At 36.0% G+C, this 20,784-nt stretch overlaps 1 protein-coding gene across 6 annotated transcripts in view; it reads left to right on the top strand.

Annotated features, from left to right (window-relative positions):
• The window catches only part of GPM6B (glycoprotein M6B), a 219,514-nt gene that overhangs the window by 194,892 nt on the left and 3,838 nt on the right, over positions 1-20,784 (top strand). For all 6 annotated transcript variants that reach the window (XM_074192432.1, XM_074192434.1, XM_074192436.1 and 3 more), the window contains 5 exons: positions 5,446-5,632; positions 7,811-7,967; positions 12,941-13,112; positions 15,589-15,662; positions 19,972-20,037. In XM_074192432.1, the coding sequence (XP_074048533.1) occupies positions 5,446-5,632; positions 7,811-7,967; positions 12,941-13,112; positions 15,589-15,662; positions 19,972-20,037 (656 nt within the window). The remainder of the gene's footprint in view (positions 1-5,445; positions 5,633-7,810; positions 7,968-12,940; positions 13,113-15,588; positions 15,663-19,971; positions 20,038-20,784) is intronic.

The following is a 20,784-nucleotide window of genomic DNA, read 5'->3' on the forward strand; positions in this document are numbered from 1 at the left end:
CCACCCCATTACAAATATCATATTATTTTATCTTCACAGCAACCCTAGGAGATAGATGTGGTTATTAGCCCCATTTTATAGCCAAGGAGACAGAGGCAGATAGAGGTTAAGCGACTTGCTAGAAGTTTCACAGCTAAGTGTTTGAGGTGAGATTTGAATTCTTGACTCCAGAACTAGTGCTCTATCAACTATACTACCTCCCTGCCTTTAAAGAGGCTTAAATGAAAGAAACTAAATGAGTCAACAAGGTGAAATGGAGAGAGAGCCTTGAAGATACATTCCAGAAGCTTGTGCTTAAATCATAAAGCTGAAAAAGTGTGACTTCAAATCTATGATCTATTAAATGGAAATAATATTCATGCATTATGTCCATTGTAGGAGTATTATCAGTAAAGTGTTATATAAATATAAGCTGAAAATGATGGTGATGATGGTGATGATGAGAAGAATTAGCCATTGAGCTTGACTTCCTAACAATTAGAGCTATCCAAAAGGCAAATGGTCTAAGGGGATAGTTGGCTTTCCTTAGGGGTAATATTTAAGTAAAAGCTAGATTTGTTGTTGTGTGTGTGTGTTTTAAAAGAGAAAATTTGTTCAGATATGGATTGTTTTAGTTGCTTTTGAGTTCTCTTCCAGATCCAAGATTCTATGACTGTAAATATGACTGTACCTACAACAGTAATAAATAACAGCATATAAATTATGAGTTCTATTGTTAAAGGGAAAGTATTTGTTGGTAGGTACTGAAAATTCAGTCTCTAAAACAAAACCGTTAGAAAATGTCCACTTTTTTATCTTTTCACTTATCTGAAAACTGATCTGAAAGCTAAAACCCAATAAACACACCCAGTAAAATTCTGATAGCATGGGGAAGGAGGGTGGCCCAATAGGTAGAGTACCCAGCCTGGAGTCAGGAAGACTCAGCTTTCTGAGTTCAAATACAACCTCAGATACTTCCTAGATGTATGGTCCTGGGCAAGTCACTTAATTCTAATTTAGATCAGTTTCCTCACCTGTGAAATGAGTTGGAGAAGGAAATGGCATACTACTTCAGTATTTTTGCCAAGAAAACCCCAAATGGATCAGAAATGACTGAAAAAATGACAGAACAACAAAAAGAATACAGGCTCTAGTCTTATGTCCCCTACCCCTTAGCCCCATTTTTAAAAGAGTTTAAGTGAGTAGGTATATACAGCATTGTTGTTTTATCTTCTAAAATATGATTGTCATTTTTTACAAGAAATAATCAAGTTGGGGAGGAAGAAAAGGGGAGGAGTGAAAGGGGTATACTATGTAAGTATAGTAATTTTAAAATTTTATATTTCTTTTAACAACAACAGAATGATATTCTTGTTCAGGCAGTTAAGTGGAAAAATGGTCAGAGTATTAAAATTGAAACCTAAAATTTGAAACCTGCCTCAGACTGAAATGACCCTGAATCAGATTAGGTCATGGATACCTAAGGTCCTTTCAACTCTGAAATTCTGTGAGCCCATGAAAAAGAGCTTTACTTACTATGTGACTTTGGGGAAATCAGTTCACCAATGTAGGCTTCATCTGTCTCACCTGTAAAATGAGGAGCTAATGTAATCTTAAAAGGTTCCTTCCAGGTGGCTGACAGTCTGATATAAGATTCATGATTACATATCTCTCCCAAGTATCAGAGGTTCCTTTGTATTTGAACCATTTATAAATCTGTAGGAATTTTTTTAATTGTATAAATGAGTATCACAGATGGGTTCTATGTTACAAAAGTATTTGTAAACATAGTGAGATGTCATATCACAGATCCTTTGGGAGAATGTGAACTTTATTTTGTAAATATTGTTGAGAAGTTGATGAGATCCATGTAGAAAGTCACAGCTTTCAGGTAATGGCATTTTCAAAGACACTTCAGTGAAAAATGAAGAAAGGTCTTATTTTGTTTAGGAAGTTTACAAAATACTGTTTCATTCAAGATATTTTCTAATATTACATGTTCATTTCCATGGGTAAAATTCTTTTTCATTGCCAATAGCAAGTATGAAGCAATGTTAAATCTTGGTAGATTATCTCTCCCTGTCCCCCCTCCCCACCAATGGCATCTTTACAAAACATATTTCCTACTGGCAATCATTCCCAGACCATGTATGAAGCTCATGGTTTTATGAAAGCTATAAAGCTGGCTTCATGCCCTTTTTCCCTGAATAATGAATTGCTTCTGATTGTTGTTAAACATCATAATGCTGTTAAAACTCTATTTTCCTAACAACCCATTTACTTTAAGGATCTGGAGAATATAAAGAGTGAGAGATCTGAAGAGGTGCACAAGTCAGGTCTCAGCTATCCTGCTTATGCCCTTTAATTAAAACATTGCTCCAATTGAAATTCAAATTTCTTTCAGAGTTGAAAGTAATGTTGCATTATGTCACTCAGAGATATTTTTGTAGAAATATTAATTTGATAGACAACTTCAGGGAAGATTCCTTTTAGATAAAATTGCAAAGTTAGTCTGAATTCTTTTCTAGCTTAATGGAATTTTCTGTTGTGCTTACTTTAGCCAAAGGCACTTTGTGGCTTTGTTTCCCTTCTTTATTCCTTCCTTCCTCCCTCCCTTCCACTTTTTCTTCCTTCCTTCCTCTCTCCTCTTTTTCTTGATCCTTTTATTTGTTGTCTTCCTTTTTCCTATCATTTTTCTTTCTCTTCCTTCTTTCCTTTCTCTCTTTCTTCCTTAATTTTTTTGTTTCTTCCTTAAATTTCTTTTGGTTTTGTTCCCTTTCTTCATCTCTCTCTCTCTCTCTCTCTCTCTCTCTCTCTCTCTCTCTCTCTCTCTCTCTCTCTCTCTCTCTCTCTCTCTCTCTCTCTCTCTCCTTCATTGTTCCCTCTCCCTCTCTTCTTCCTTCCCTTCCTTTTTATGGGGGGGGGGGTTGGTAGTGAAGGGAATATTTTGACCTTTGATTTCTTAAGGAAGGGAATTCTCTGTGAGAAAACTCAGCAACCAGTACAGATCTGCATCTACTCAGCAATTTATAGACTTAGAAGGTTGCCTGGAAGTTCAGAAAACTTAAATGATTTGGCCAGGGACACATAGACAATATGTGTTCAAAGTATGACTTGAAATTAAGTCTTAAAAATTGTTTGAAAATATATTTTTCTTTTATATTAAATCTCACCCATCACTATTCAATTTTTGTTGTTGTTGTTTTTGCAAGGCAATGGGGCTGTGTCTTGCCCAAGATCACCCAGCTAGGTAATTTTTTTTTTTTTTTTTAGTTTTTGCAAGGCAATGGGGTTAATTGGCTTGCCCAAGGCCACACAGCTAGGTAATTATTAAGTGTCTGAGGTCAGATTTGAGCTCAGGCCCTCCTGACTCCAGGGCCGGTGCTCTATCCACTGTACCACCCAGTTGCCCCCTCAATTCTAATGGCTCATTGTTTTTTCCTCAATTTTGGACAGTAGCAGGGGGAAGCTGCAAAATTGGTTATACTATCTCCAATGAAAGCATTTCTTTTTATTGAAATGTATTTTGCTTACATGGAAAATATTCCTATATTTTGGAAAATGTATATAATTCATTTAGGTTTTGGCTTGAAGATATTTTTAATCTAGTTTTGGACCTTTTATCTTATCAGTTTAGGGAATTTTGATCAGAAATTTCTTCCACTAATAATCAATAACAGTGATCTGGGATACACTGGGGTAAACACCCTGTCAGTTTTTATCAGTTCTATTAGACTGACTCCAAGGCTGGTCTTCTCATCACTACTCCATGGTTGCTCTCATTCCATTGAGCTAAGGGACCAAAATATCCATTAATTTTTCCAAAACAACCTCTCTAACTTAATGCTGTTCAGAGAACAGCAATAGTCTAATTACAGCATTTGACTCTTCTGGTTGTAAACTATGTCAAAGGCTCAGTGAAAGTCATTAGTTCCAATAGAAACAGTTCCTTAGTTATGCCAAAAGTATAAGGTTTAGGGATGTTTATTACATATTACCTCCTGGGGAACCATCAATTTCTTACCTACCTTAAAAACAAAAATAAAACAACAAGAACCAAAAAAACCCCAACATTTTAAATTTAAATTTTTATTCATTTTAAACTTAAATACAAAAAGAACATTTCCATATTCAACATAAAAAGAGGATTCAGTATAAAACCATTAATTCCTATTTTATACTATTTGCTTTTTAAAAATAATGTAATAAATGCTATGCATCATTTTCAGTTACCTTCCTTTTCTATGCTTCCTTCTGTTTTCTTTTGTTCTTTACTGTATACTTTTTTCTTCCTCCCTACCCCACAAAAATATGCATTTTTATATAAAATCATACTATAAATATGTTTATCAGTTCTTTCTCTCGATATGGATAGTGTCTTCCTTCATAGGATCTTTTTAGTTGATTAGAGTATTTGTAATACTCCAAATGACTTAGTCATTCAAAGTTATTTTTAAGATAATATTGTGGGGCGGCTAGGTGGTGCAGTGGATAGAGCACCGGCCCTGGAGTCAGGAGTACCTGGGTTCAAATCCGGTCTCAGACACTTAATAATTACCTAGCTGTGTGGCCTTGGGCAAGCCACTTAACCCCATTGCCTAGGGAAAAAAAAAACCCTAAAAAAAAAAAGACAATATTGCTCTTACTATGTATAATGTTCTCTTGGTTCTCCTCATTTCACTCCCCATTGTTTCATACAAGTATTTCCATATTTTTTCTAAAATCAACCAGCTTCCTATTTCTTGAAGAGCAATATTATTCCATCATAATCATACACAAATTGTTTAGCCATTCCCTATTTGATGGGCATCCCCATCACAAAAAGAGCTGTTATAAATATTTTAGGACAGATAAGTTCTTTTGATTTTTCTCTAATCACCTTGGGAACCACAATTTTAAAAAATAATCTGAATACTCTCCTCATTGTAAAAGTACTTGAGACAAGAAACATTGTTCAGATCACCTTTCTCATCACTATTTGCCATTTGGAAGAGGGGGGGATAGGGGAAAGGAAGCTGTGGACAGTTCTACCATTGCTATAATAGAGTAACTATTATATGTTAATAACCTGACCTAAGTTTCAGTTCCTTGGATCATAGGTTTTAGAGCTGTTGAGAGATCATGGGATCAGAGGGGAGAGGCTCTTCCAGTTTATCTTAATCACCCCCTTCTTATTGCAGTTGAAGAAACTCAGCCCCAAAGAAGTGACTTGTGCATATAGTTACTGAGTACCCAGAGGTAGTGAATAATGTCATCCCATTTGTACACTGATGTCTTTTTTCCTTATTAGGGGAAATAATCCTCTCTGTACCTACTTTCCCAAGGTAGTTATGAGGATCTCCTAGATAAAGTCTATGAAAACAAGCTGAACAGCCTATATACAGGGATCTACAAATTTAGGTTGTTATTAATTCTAGCCAAATGTATTTAATTGTGTTGCTTTGGTTTCCTTTCTGTGCTCCATAGGTTGCTTTGAATGCTGCATCAAGTGTCTAGGAGGAGTGCCCTATGCTTCCCTCGTGGCCACTATTCTCTGCTTCTCAGGAGTCGCTTTGTTTTGTGGCTGTGGACACGTTGCCCTTGCTGGGACCATATCCATTCTGGAGCAGCATTTCTCCACAAATGCCAGTGACCATGCAATTCTGAGTGAGGTGTAAGTATTTACTTTCCTATGCCTTCTTCCAAAAGGGGAAAAACCTTCTCCCCCAACCCCACCAAACCTCTCCTACCCCCTCCAAAAAATTAATTTCCTATCAACAAAAATATTTTTAAATTGGTTTCTATTTTTTTATTATTAATCTAATACCAAATAAAATGAGCATTTCTGTATAGTTTACACTTTTACAGACCACCATTTTATACAAGTTACTTTTCTTTTTAAGTATATTCAACTTGTGGTTTGGACAGCTTGGTGTCAATGGTGTCAACTTTATCTTGGGATCAAGAAGACTCAGTGACTCAGTGTCTCAGACATTAATAACAGTGTGACCCCATGCAAGTCACTTAATCCTATTTACTTCAGTTCCTCATCTGTAAAAGAATAGGAGAAGTAAATGGCAAACGATTTGATATCTTTGTCAAAAAACTCCACATGCCATCACAAAAAGTCAGACACAACTGAAGAGACTGAACAACCCACAATGTGTAGCTTTCAAAGCTGTCCTGCTGGTCTGTGCTTCTTTCTGACCTTCCTTTTGTTTTCTTTGCATTTAAAAAAAGATGCTTCTTTCTTTTCTTCTTCTTCTTACTGTCTTATCCCTATCTCTTTTTGTCCTCTCATTCCAACTCATTGGGAGAAAATAAAAAAAGAAAAACAAAAGGATGATTTTTTTTAGATAGGCAAATTATGCAAGATAAAGGAACCCCAATAGCCTTAGGAAAGGAGATAAAGGGGAAAAGGGAGTGTCTAGGACCTAGCTAATAAATAGAAAGAACAAAAAGGAGAAGAAGGAGGAGGATGAAGAGGAAGGAAGGAAGGAAGGAAGGAAGGAAGGAAGGAAGGAAGGAAAAAGAGGAAGGAAGAAAAGAAGGGAGGAAGTAAGTACAGAGTGTTTTTCATACTTGTGACAGTGAGGTAACATATTAATATTGCATTAAAGTAAGGAAAGGGGAACAGAAGATAGTCTCCTTGACCTGAATTTAGAATGACTTAAATTCAAATGTTGCCTTTTGCCACTTAGTAGCTACGAGACCCTGAAGAAAATCACCTTATTCTTCTCATCCTATTTCCTCAGCTATACCCTAAATAATCTCAAGTTGTTTTGGAATATGAAAGGTATTTTCTAAACCTGGAAAAGGCTCACTATAAGAATAAGTTATAGGTATTATCAGTTCTGTCTCTATTGTATATTGTAAGAGAGGCAACTACCTCTGTTATATATATAAATTAAAAAGAGGGATGGAATTGACTGTGTTCTTTAGGAGATCATTCACTCTAGTTCTAACATGAATTAAGCTTGGAGAGCAATGCAGAAACAAGGAAGTACCTGGAGCATTCAGCTAGAACCTTGCTTCTCCTCCAGTCTCCCTTCAGACACCTTGATGCTATCTAAACAATCTAAACTTTCTACTGTAAGCTAGAATGTTCAATGCTAAAGCATCTCTCTCACTTAAAAATTTTTCAGAATTTTCTCTTTCTAATTCCCTCCTTTTTATTTTTTCTTTGACTCTTAAGTTTTCCTGTTCATAGGGGATTTTGGTCTACTAGGGTTCCTCCTTGGTCATCTGTGAAGGTATTTTTATAAAATGATATTTGGCAAACAAGATAGAAATATTGGAAAGGTCTCTTGGGAATTTTTTTTTTTTGTTTTCCTTTTTATGATGTACATCCAAGGTGTTTTATGAAAGGAAGAGAAGTTTTGGCAAGCATCAGTTTCCATGCAGAATTTAATCTTTGTGCTGCCTAAGCCTTGGATGTCAGAAAAATACTGGTTTGGAGGAGATTCTAGGAAGACAATCTTTTCTTTTTTTTCTTTTTTAGGTTTTTGCAAGGCAAATGGGGTTAAGTGGCTTGCCCAAGGCCACACAGCTAGGTAATGATTAAGCGTCTGAGACTGGATTTGAACCTGGGTACTCCTGACTCCAGGGCCGGTGCTTTATCCACTGCACCACCTAGCCGCCCCCTAGACAATCTTTTCAATGGATGAGAGTCAAAGACATATTTCTAAGATCTCAAAGAACTCATCTACCTATCTTTTTATCTAATTATCACACTCTGTGCTTTGAACTGCTTCAAAATTTGATTTGTCCTTATTTATTCTTCACCAAGGTGGAAAAAGCTGTTGTATTTGCGTGAATTCCACTTTTTCCAACACTCTTTTTTCCTCAACAGGATACAGCTGATGCAGTATGTCATTTATGGAATTGCATCCTTTTTCTTCTTATATGGGATCATTCTGTTGGCAGAAGGCTTTTATACCACCAGTGCAGTGAAGGAGCTGCATGGAGAGTTTAAAACAACAGCCTGTGGCCGGTGTATCAGTGGGATGGTGAGTACAACCCTATCATGATAAATTATTACCTGACATAATCCAGGTCTAAATGAGCATACATTTCTTTGTAGTTATTCAAAAGAAAATCTAATTGCAAGGGAAGAGATAACATATATGATTTCCATGTCCCTAGCCTTATCATTAAAATCATGAAAAACATGGAAAATTAAACAAGAGGGAAGACATATCAGATTGTTTAAAAATTGGGGGGGGGCGGCTAGGTGGTGCAGTGAATAGAGCACCGGCCCTGGAGTCAGGAATACCCAGGTTCAAATCCAACCTCAGACGCTTAATAATTACCTAGCTGTGTGGACTTAGGCAAGCCACTTAACCCCGTTTGCCTTGCAAAAACCTAAAAAAAAAAAAAAAATCTATATTGGCCCTGTAGATAGCCTTTTAAAAATAAATTAATCTTATTTTAATTTATGGAATAAAGCAAGCATTTCCAAATAAAATATAATTGCCCATGAAACTGCAAATCTATTCTATACAACTTGCTATTCCTTTTAAATATACAATATAGTTATCATGCAAATTTCTATTTTTTTCCTTTCTTTTTTTCTTCCTTTCCCCTGCTCCCCAGAGGTGGCTACCATTAGAGACCCAAAGGGTATATATGAAAACTTATTCTATAGATACTTCTATTTATCAGTTTTTCTCTGGAAACAGATAGCATCATCCTTCATATATCATTTAGAGTTAATTTGGGTATTTAGGCAGTCTTTGAAATGTCAGATGCTCCTTTTTGAAATGTGGGTGAACTTACCATAAGTGTGAAAGAGCACTTCAGAGAAAAATTGCCATGGTTACCATTATGAAAAGTAATCATGGCACCACCTAAATCCACATCTTCAAAATGTAAAAATGATTGCTGTGGGTTGATTTTGATTGTACTCTTTTTTTTGTTTTTAATTTTTTTGAATTTTACAATCTTCCCCTAATCTCGCTTGCCTATCCCCAGCCCCCACAGAAGGCAGTCTGATAGTCTTTACATTGTTTCCATGCTATACATTGATCAAAATCGAATGTGTTGAGAGAAGATTGTACTCTTTATTGCCTTGATAATTTACCTGTGAGAAGAAAAGGATTCCAGTGGCTCTGGAGTCAGGAAGACTTGGGCTCCAGTCCCGTCTCTTGACATTCACTGGATGTATTATCTTAGACAACTCTCGAAGATTAAGTTGTAAAGAAGGTGACAAAGATGCACTGGTAGAAGTTCATCACTGGGAGACAGATGAGTCATTTTCAGTCGTGTCTGACTCTTCCTCATTCTATGTGGGATTTTCTTGGCAAAGATACTAGAGTGGTTTGCCATCTTCTTGCTCATTTTACAGATGAGCAAACTGAGCCAAAAAGGAGTTAGTGATTTGCACAAGGTCATATAGCTAGGGCTGGATTCGAATTCAAGTCTTCCTGACTGCAGGCAGCACTCTATCCACTGTGCCATCTTACTGCTCAACTTAAAACTTACCTAAATTTGCTAAATTTTCCCATTACATAATAATGTAATGTTTGTGCAGTATAATTCTGTGACTGGCACTAAATATTTTTTGGAGGAAAAGATAAAATATTTATTTAAAAATATTTATGTAGCTATTGGTTTTAGTCAATGAATATGTTGCATTTAGGCTTAACTTTTTAATATAATTTGATAGGATAAACTTTTTCCATTGGAAAGCATACAGAATTTGGAATTAGAGGAGCTCATTCAAATTCATGAGCTGCCTCTTACAAACAGTGACTTGGGGAGACTCACTTAATCTTCTCTGGTAATCAGATTTCTTAGCTAGATGAGTGAATAGAGAATTGACCTTGGAGTCAGGAAGATCTGAGTTCAGTTCTAGTCTTAAGTACTTACCAGCTGTGTAACCCTGGAAAAGTCACTTAATCCTGTTTGCCTCAGTTTCCTCATCTGTAAACTGAACTAAAGAAGAAAATGACAAATCACTCCAGTATGTTTGCCAAGAAAATCCCAAGTGGGATCAAGTAGAGTTGGACACCATTGAAACAACATAATAACAACAATAACAACAAAAGTGGGGAGGTTGAACTAAAGGACCTCTAAGTTTCCTTCCAGTTCTATAGTCCCATTTTTGATCATTTCATTGATGGGTGGGAGCACATATGGCAGATAGAATATTGGACTTGGAGTCAGATAGTTCCATGGGATCATATCCCAGGTCTGATATTTACTAACTACATGACCAAGAAAGAAATCACTCAAACTCTGAGCCTGTTTTCTCATCAGTTATAATGGGAATAATATTTGCAATACCTACATCAGTGTTGATGTAAGGAGACCCAGGACCATTCAACCTCCTCAAGTTACAGAGAAAACAGGCTCAGGTTGTTTAGGCAATAAACAATGAGTGGCATCACCTGAACCCAGGTTCTCCAGAAGGAGAAACCACAAAACACTGTATCAGTGTCAGATATTAGCATTTTTTCTTCTTCTCATTATATTATTTCTACTACTACTACTACTACTACATTGACCATATTTTTCAAACCATAAATTAAGACATGGTATGTATGCCAAGGTGAAGTCTTGTTTTGGAGACTATTTTTTGAAAAGCCACAACTATCCTCAAAATCCAGGACTTCTCATTTCCTTGTTCATGTCTTATATACATACTTATTTCTCCCCCATTAGAAGGAGAGCTTCTTGAGGGTGGGGAATGTTTTTGCCTTTCTTTGTTTCTACAAGGGCTTAGAACTGTGCCTGGTTCTTACTTAATAAATGCATATTGGCTTGACTTGTTGACATCTGGTTGTTGTTATACCTGTAGGTGGGAAAAAACCCTAGGTTTTCATTCAACAGGCATTAATTATATATCTTGTATGTGTATAAACTTAATGAAGAAGGAGGCATTACTTGCTGGCTTTGCCTAGCTTGTGGCTTTTTCTTTTTCTTCCCCCCCCACCCCTTATTCTCAAGGGATTAAGTAAATAGACTTCCTTTCAGAAGGTCTTATAAAGAGTACGTGGTAGTTTTAGTAGGATGTCTTTTGACAAAATTTGTGTTCCACCAACATGTAAACAGACTAGAGCACTTTTGGGAGAGGAGGAAGGCAATGGTAATTCTCCAAGTTATTTCATTTTTGTCCTCAGCCACAGAGATAAACAAAGATAGCCCTTAATTCAGCAGAAACTGGCCTTTAATTGGAGTCCTCCACTAGAAGCTCACCATAGAAACCCATCTGAATGTTCAGAGATGCATAGCCCTCCTTTCAGTCCCACCCTCTCTTCCCACAGAGGGAAAGACCCACTGAGAGAAAGAAGCCCATCAGAAGAACCACTCAACTGTAAAATTTTTGAGCATCTGCAAAGAAAAACAAGCTTTTTTTTTAACACTGAGAGAAAGAGGGAGAGTCAAGAAATTCAGCCTGGGATACAGTTAGTACAGTAGTAGAAAAAAGAAAATGTACTAGAAAAGACTGTATAGTTTTGTAAAAATACCACCAAAATACTGCTACATCCTATGTGGGTATTTTTAGAAAGTTAAGGTTTCCTAAAGTGTGAAAGCTTCAGGTGTGACATAAAGAATCATCTTGGTCTACCTCAGAAACTATGGAAATGGATACGGACAAATTTAGGGTTCCTTTTGCCCTTCGAATTTTTGGACAAGCACAAGATGACCCCGGTGGTACAGAATCTGAAACTTAAAGTTGGTTCTTGAAGCCTTTACCATCAGTCTCTTCCCTTATAGAAAGGCAGTAACAAAGTTTAAACTCTAAGTTCTCGCCCACACTCTCCCTGTGGGTGTACATTCTGAGAATATAAATACCACAATGTGTTTGAGGCAGCTTTTCAAAGCTCTCCAAAAATTGGTAGTCAAGGCTGAAGGTTACGAAGAAAGTGAAGCAATATCATTATATTCTTCCTGAGATCGCCCACGGCAAAGCGTGGGTGAGCACTGAGGAGGATTTTTTTTTCCTTTTATAAATCCAATAATTTCTTGCAAAGCTGCTGTGAATTTTTAAAGACTGAACAAGACTAGAAGAAAATATGAAGACTTTTTTCCCCAGTACAATATACAGTTTTATTGTTTCAGGATTATTTCAAACTCTTTTTTAAAATAAGCTTTCAGGCTGCTGACACACCATGGGTGTACTTTCATCATCTACAATTTACAGAATTTTGAGAATTGGAAAGGCTCCTCAGTTGCTATCTAATTCAGTATATAAGAATTCCCACTATATAATATCCAACATATCATCATAAGAGTCTTTTGCCTGTCCACCTCCATAGAAAGGAATCCACCACCCTTCAAGGCAATCCATTGGAATTTTGGTCAGCTTTAAAGATTGGGATTTTTTTTTTCTGACATCAAGTCTAAAATGGCTTCTTTGTAACTTCCAAATAAAGTCTAAACTTTCTCCACACAATTCCATTTCAAATACACCTCATTCTCCCTATTCTCCATCCTCTTCCCAAAATTTTCTCTTTTCCATCAAAATATACTCAATCCCTCCAACCAAACCTCTTATGAGCTAGACTCAAAGTCATTCACCAGCCTAACTGATCTTCTAGATACTGACCAATTTATTAATTTGAATTTTGGTGCTCAGAACACTAAATGATGATAAGAGTAGATAGAGTACGTGGGACTATTCTTTTAAGAGATTGTTTTTTGAAATAGTTATCATTTCTTAAACATATCTGTTTTTCAAAGATAAAGCTACTTACAAAAATCGTATCTCAACAATTTTTGCTCATTCGACACTTGAGATGATCTAGCAGCTGTCCAGTCTAAGCTAACACTTGTAAGGCAGTTTTTCATTGAAGATGTTCCCTGATGGGTATAGTGGAAAAGCCTGTGTCTTAAACACCAATAATCTCCCAATGAATCTATACAGCTAAATATCTAAATGAATACTCATTGGTAATGATGTATGATTTGTCTATAAGTTTAGGAACTGCTTCTTTAAGAGTTTTAATATGGATTGCTTATATCTTTTTTCCCTTAGTTTGTTTTCCTCACCTATGTGCTTGGATTGGCCTGGCTTGGAGTCTTTGGATTCTCGGCTGTGCCTGTCTTTATGTTCTATAACATCTGGTCAACTTGTGAAGTGATCAAATCCCCCCAGACAAATTCGACAGCATCAGGGAGCCAGATCTGTGTGGATATCAGACAATATGGTACTTCATTTTATCCTGATTAACTTATTATCCTCCTTTTCATGTGTGATATTTCTTTTGAGTTTGTGACTTTTCAGAAGGAATGAAAGACTTCATGGAAGGTACCTTCCCAATGCCTTTTGTTTTTCCATTGCTTTTTTAGGGATCCTCAGTTTGTCAGATTGATGTACGGTTACCTACAGCTACAAAGAAATGTCATCCTCTGTTTCATGATGGCATAGTGGATAGAGTACTGAACTTGGAGTCAGGAAGATCTGGATTCAAATCCAGTCCTGTATATTTTCAACTTGTGTGACTATATGCAAATCACTTAACCTCAGCCTAACCATCTTACCTTACCTCATCCTAACCGATACCCTGATCTTAATCTACCTTGTTGGAGGGAATTCCTAAATATATGAAGTGATCAACAAGGGAATCTACTTATAAATGAAGGCTGTCTTTCAATATAGCATCATTAGGAAAAAATAAGAATAGGATAGGTGGGCTGTATTTAGATATATATGTAGAGGATGTATATCTTTAGACTATAGATAGGATACATATTCTATCTTTAAGGCATATATACACAGACATGTGTGTCTGTGTATATAGGATATGTAGATTAACAAATTCTGTGAACCATTTTTTTTCTATCAAGTTGACCAATTATACAAAGTTAGAAAAAAACCCATTATCTCTATAGCTCAGCTGTTAATCATACTCTTGGCTTAGGGCCAGATATTTTTAAAATTATATAATAACTACAAATTTATAAATCTTTTCAAAGACCTGAACACTGAGATATTTTTCAGCCATTACACACAAACATAAAGTTTCACTTCAGTGAAACTCTGAAGCCATGTTAATGTATTCTATCACTACAAATATAAACATCTTTATGGACCAATTCAAATATAATTTTCCATGCAGAGGATTTCCAAGGTAACCAACTAAACTTATAACAGATTTGGACAGTCCATTAAAGCAAGTTCACCAGTTTCTTCTATACGTGAATCTGTACAACTTAAAGTCTCTGAGAGAAAAGCTAAAATCTTAAAAGGGTTTAAATAGTTTCTGTGACCTAGATGAATTATATGGACAGTATAAAGAGAAGTAAAGAATTTTCTTTTTGGAACTATCATAGAGAAAGAGAGACATTTCCCATCATGCTTCTCCTTCTTCCTCATTTCCTCACCCATGACTACTTATGCAAAAAGAAATAATGATTCTTCCTAAATTGCCTTTTGAACAGTTTTCTTCCTATAAAACCAATGCGCAAATATTGTTATTTTTCATCCTGGATTAAAAATAGAGAAAACCCATGTTGAATATTAAACTTGATTTACCAATCACTCTCAATTATTTTTCACATGCTTGAAAACAAATTATTTTGATAGGGCTTTTTGCCCTTCACTTTATCCATTATTCATGTTTGCCCAGTGTAGGAAACTGTAAACTGGAGATCCTGTGATCTCCTATTATCCGGAAAATGGCTTGTATATGTCTAATAGTCTGGCAAATATTCACTCATACATTTGCTAAGTAATTTCAAGATTTATTCTGTGCCCTGGAAGTAGGGGGTTGTTAAAGTTATTTTTGCTTCTATTCTTGATTGATCTCCCAGGGCAAGGGTAGGCTAATTATATTTTTGGCATAGAATTAAATAACTGTTCTAAAGTATTTGTTGTAAAATAAAATAGACGTGCATAATGACATTGGCTTTGGTAGAATAAAGATTTTTTAAAAAATTTTATTAGCCGCCTATGTTACAGTGATAGATAAACTGCACATAACATGTATAATAATGGAATCTATGGAGGATTATGATGGAAATTTAAATGCATTTTTTTTCATGAATCCTACTATGGTTCTTGTTAGCATTTCAGTACATGAGTAGTTCCATACTCAAAAATCTAACTTGGCAAAAATCAGCCTCACTGAACAAAGTATGGCTGGATCATAAAGATTTTTTAATTTTTTATTTAATATTTTATTTTTCTCCAATTACAAGTAAAAACAATTAACATTCTTCTTTTCAAATTTTGAGTTCCAAATTCTCTCCTTCCCCTCCAATTAAGAAGGTAAGCAATTTGACATAGGCTATACTTATACAATCATGCAAACACACATTTCAATTTAAGTCATGCTGTATCAGAAAGATTTTTATAATAGACTGGCAGCATGAGTTTGGAACCCTCTGAAAACCAACACGTTTTGTTCTAGTTCATGGTCAAAGAATTTCTTAACTCCTTTTTTGTTATCTTCTAGATGACAAGCCAAATGAATATATCTTAATATTAAGGGTAGAAATACTATTTTAGGGACATGCCTTGTTTATCTATCAGTGGCATGAAAGGTGATAGCATGTTTTTTAGTAGTGGTAGTAATAGTAATATTATTATTACAACCGAGATCTGAATTAGGTTGGTTATGAAAAAAAAACCATAACATTTATTGCTATTTAATCTAACCTGTTTGGGATTCACTGTTACAGGTATCATCCCTTGGAATGCTCTGCCAGGCAGGGCATGTGGATCAACCCTAGAAAGCATCTGCAACACAAATGAGGTATAGTGGCCCTCGGCTGCTGGGCTTCACATGCACTGTCATTTCTGAAAGTGGGCTGGGAAACTACCCTTTAAGTTGAAAGGGTATGAGACAAGGGTTTAAACTCTATTAAGAAAGACCTTCCTGCATATTTGAGGACTATCTTATACACAAGTCTTCAGAAATAGGAGAGATTCTCCAATTTTCTGAGATGGTCTTAACTTCAGAGGTAAAGTTCACAAGTAGTCAATGGGTATTATTGTATAACAAGCATTGCACCTAGATATTGCAAAGTCAGGTAAAAAAATAAAAATAAGTTCCATAAATTTGAATAGTTTTATAATCTGACAAGACTGATAATTACTCATATTTCTATAGTGCTTTAAGGTTTACAAGCATTGTCCTAACAATAGGACATTTTATATGATTATATTACATTATTATATAGTATTTTATTATATATTATTATATTTCTATTTTATAGATGAGGAAACTCAGGCTCATACAAAAAGCTTTATTTTTCTCTGGACAGTTTGTTTTTTTCTCACCTTGGGAGGCTCTGAAATGAACATCATTCCGAGGCTGTACTTGATGGAGTTTTTGAATTAGATTACTGAAGAGAAAACTGGAATTTAAAATAGTAGTGCTGGTTGTAGCAATAAGTGCTATGTAGCAATACTGGCTGCAGTTAGAGGTGGTATCTATCAGGATAGGTATGCAAGAGCAATAAGAATTTCAACTCCATTTCAGTGGTAATCAGATAGAAATGAAAGTCCCTAAAGTTCAAGTCTAGAATATGAATATTTCCAGTTCATTCTAGTGAATAGACCTCCCCACTCTCTCTAGATCAAAGAACTCTGATGGCAATGACTGGAACAGACCAATGCTGGCTGGTGGTCACTCCTCGAGGATCAATGTAGGCCAGGAATGTCCCTCTCTGGCACCTTAGAGCTAGTAGGCACCTTCTGCATGATTTTCCCTATTCCCTTTGAACTATTTTAACAATGTATCATGTAAGCTAGAAGCAATCAAAATTGCTTTTAAAAATGTCTACTAATAATTAATTACACATGATGGGAAGTGCTATAAAGTATGCTAGAGATCAGCGTGCTATACACAGGATTCAATGGGTTAGAATGCAAGATGCATGCTGAGCTCATTTTGAATTTTATAAGTACCTGAAGGGCAGAGATAGATGGACTTTGCAACTAGAAACCACATGACCTCTAGGTTAATGAAGTTATCTGCTTTTAAAGCACAGACACCACCACAGACTCTCAAATCCCCAAACCTAGGAGGTAGAGGCACACCTCTTGGAATACCTTATGGTAGGAGAAAGATGAGATGTAGAAGGAATCTGCTCTCCTAATATTTTTACAGTTGGAAGGAAAAGTATCTCTTCCTTTGGTTTTCACTTGATACTCTAAAGCACAAAAACCTGTAACACCAGCTGATTACATAATGCAAATAACTAGTGGTGGAATTCAGCTAGTCTGCACTGGTTTGGTAGAACTGATAACTAATTTTATGTTGAGTTTGGTGAAACAGTTGTCAAAATTGCACTTGCAATTTTGGGTTTCCTCTAAGTTGGGCATACTCCTTTTTTAACATTCATCTAGCATCAGCGTTTACTAAGCATCCATAGGTGAAAACAAATTGACAGAACTATGCTAGTAATATTTATTTATTCATTTAAAAAAACTCATTTTACATTTTAATTCCCTCATTTTTGTTACTTCAGTAAACAAATATGTAACGTAAAGAGAAAAAGTGCCAAACAACTGGAGGTGACAAGTGTCTGTTTTGCCTTATACCCAAACTTCCCCCTGAGATATGTGTGCTGGTGTCTCCTGAATTATGAAAACAATAGGAAGCTGTGACACAATGGACCAATAGAAATATAGATTTCAAGGGTTATCTTGTTGCCCATTTTGGAAGCCATGGAAGTAGAAGAAAAAAAGAACAGGTAGAATGAGTTTTGTTTCTGCATATGTTCCAACATTGGCTGTGAGTCACGTGACTGCTTTAGCTTCCTAAGGATACATTTGCTTACTAGATTATATAACATAATCTAATTTTGTGTCCCTCTTTTATTGTTCTGAATTGAATATTAAATGCATGAAATATTAAACAACTTGTTGATATATCTTTTTGTATATTTTAAACAGTCATTAGGGCAGAGAATCAGTTGTTAATTTATTTGAATCCCACCACTGTATATAAGAAAAAGAAAAAGGTTGGGTGATGCATATCTTGAGGATATTCAGAAAAGAAGAGAGTTAAGTAAGGGCTGGATCAGTCAGAGATCTTGATTAATGGTTGCTCCCACTGCATTTCAAGGCCATTGTGTCTGCCTTTTTCAAGGCAACCACCACAGAACAGGTGGGGTAGAATTAGTTAACACCTAATTTCCCCTAGGAAATGTGGGTAGGACAACTTTCCTCATCTATGTTCCCTTTCCCTGACCCACACAGGCTAGTGCAATTTCAGAATAAGAGGATTTGTGATTTTCAGTAGACACCAGGCTTATACACAGGTCCTTGAAGCCATCATCTAGAGCAGCAATTCCTGTGGAGGAAAGGAGCCTATCATCGATGCCCTATGCTACTCCTACCACTGGCTTTTCAGGTACCACTGACAAGCAAGAACAGCAAAGAGTCTTGAGAACATTGGCTCTGCTTCCAGTTCAGCCTCCATACTCATCAACTAGGAAACCAATGAGGGCACAGCTTGGTAAAATGTCTCTTCAGGTCCTGCATCCCTTTCTTCCTCAGCTACCACAATTACTTTAGACTGAGGGAAAAAAAAGTTCTGTGCCAGTCTTTGTTATTGTTAAATGCCAGGTAGAAATGGGAATGGATAAAGTAATGAGCTACCATCTACCTTGCCAGTCATTACTAGGACTGTCCTCCTCATAGCTGAAACCTCCTACATGTGAAGTCTCCTCCCTATGACATCACCACCTTCCTGATCCATATTTTGTCACAGGAGTCAGATGACTCTGGAGGAGAAAGTGAAGCTGGTGACTTTAAACAACACCCCCGCACTCAAAAATGCAGTTCATGTGCTTGTCATAACATCACCTCCTTGATGTTATGGTCCTCTTGACATGAGAACAAAGGACAAATAACAACCTCCCTATTAGATTGATAAAATCCTTGAAGTCATGACTGCCTTACTTTTCTATGTGTATCTGCAATGTTAAGCATTGTTTGCATGTAGTAAATGTTTAAGAAATGTCTTTTTCATTCATTCCTACCTGCATGCATGCATGGAGATAGTGGATTGTTTCAGGTATAGTGCATTACACAGAGGATGTTATCATACTCAAGTTCCAGTCCTGTAAATGTGTAAACATCCTGATTCATATAAACTTTATATTTTTAGCTTAAAGCTTCTCCTCCAAAATTATTCAAAAGATCTATTTGTTCTAGTGTGAATACAGTAGCATTGTGTACAGACACCTTGGACAATTCCCATGAGCTCTTCAAGCTTCAACTTGTCTCTGGAAAAGGAAAGGTTGATCAAACTGGAACTGAGGGTTGGACCGAAACATCTCAAGTCCCTTCCAGGTCTACTATTTTCTAATTCTACTACTTAAAAAAGGCGCCCAGAAAATGTACTACATAATTGAAGTTTTGTAAAGCAAGGTTAAAATTTATGTAGTACTTTCAGAGTTGCTTTATCATATATCTAATTGGTCAACCCCACTTAAGACATTGGCTTCAAATTGCTTAAATCTTAATTTCTTTTTTCTAATGAAGCCTAAACATCCCAATGCCTCTCTCCCTCTCTTCCCCTCAGAAAAAGGAACATTTAGGATTATGTTTGAGAAGTGTAGCATATGAAAAAGAGGAGTGGACCTCAAGTCAGAAAACCTAAGTCTCCTACTTTATTTAAACTGTAACTTGGGGTAGATAAATCATTTAAACAAAGCTGAGCCTCAGTTTTCTTATCTGTGACATTATGACAGCATTATTTGTCATCTACAACCTATCTCCCTAAATCACCTATGCTTAGGGGTTATTCTGAAGTACTTTGTGAACCTTAAAGCAATATATGTGTATATAATTATATACATACAAATATAAATGTTCCAGGTTTTAACAGAGTCTTGAAATTCTTTTGTAGAAGAGAATTTATCAAGTGAATAATCACTCTATAACATGCCTAAGGTTTAGAATTCTATTTCTCAAGTTTCTTAAAAGTAGAGTACACATCTTTACAATATAAGTGGTTAAACTATAGCATCCCCCTAAGCTTTGTTACAGAATATGATTAATTCCTAACTAAGATGCTTATGTCAATGCCTGCTGGTGCTCTCTCCTAGTTCTATATGTCCTATCACTTGTTCATCGTAGCCTGTGCTGGAGCTGGTGCTACTGTGATTGCACTGGTGAGTAAGCTTCTCCCTAGAACCTTCTAGTCTCCCCAGTATATAAAATAACAAAACTTCCTTTTTTAGCTTTTGTCATCTTGTTGGATAAGATAAAACACCACCATTCTGACAGTTAAGTTTCATATTTGTAAACTTCTTTAGCTTAACTGCCTTGGTACTGACTGTGGATTAGATGATCTAGAAAAAGAGAAGTTATCAGCAGAAGAAACATCTAAAACACCTTGGTCTATTGATGAGCACTGGCAAATTATTTTCTTGAACTTTGTCCTGGGTTTCATAGCTTCAAGAATAAACATATACTGACTTGAAACATGACCTGTTTCTAGCCACAAAATTCCAATCCCCAATGGATGGATCTAATTAAGTTTTGTGATGATCTGGGTTTTGTCAGGAAGGAAAAGCAGGTAAGATTGGTAGAACAAAGGGTTATCTCAGATGTTCTGAAAATTTTGTACCAGGCAAAGCTGTAATCATTTCTTCTCTCTACAATCGACTTAGTTCTAACCCAAGTTATTTAAAAGATAGGAAAAGGGATAGAGAAGATTTTGGGGAAGTCTATTTAATGGATATCTAAAATAGTGTCCATTTATAAGTACAGCCTAGAATTTAAGAGGTATATACAAAAAAAAAAAAGAAGTAAATGGGCAAAAACAAAACCAAACCAATTTCTTGGTGAGGAAATCTTTTTACTGATGGTTTGAAAGGAGAAAGAACATTAGTATTAACTGAAAATGAACAATTTTG

The sequence above is a fragment of the Macrotis lagotis genome, chromosome 6 (genome assembly GCF_037893015.1).
Source record: "Macrotis lagotis isolate mMagLag1 chromosome 6, bilby.v1.9.chrom.fasta, whole genome shotgun sequence".
NCBI lineage: Eukaryota > Metazoa > Chordata > Mammalia > Peramelemorphia > Peramelidae > Macrotis > Macrotis lagotis.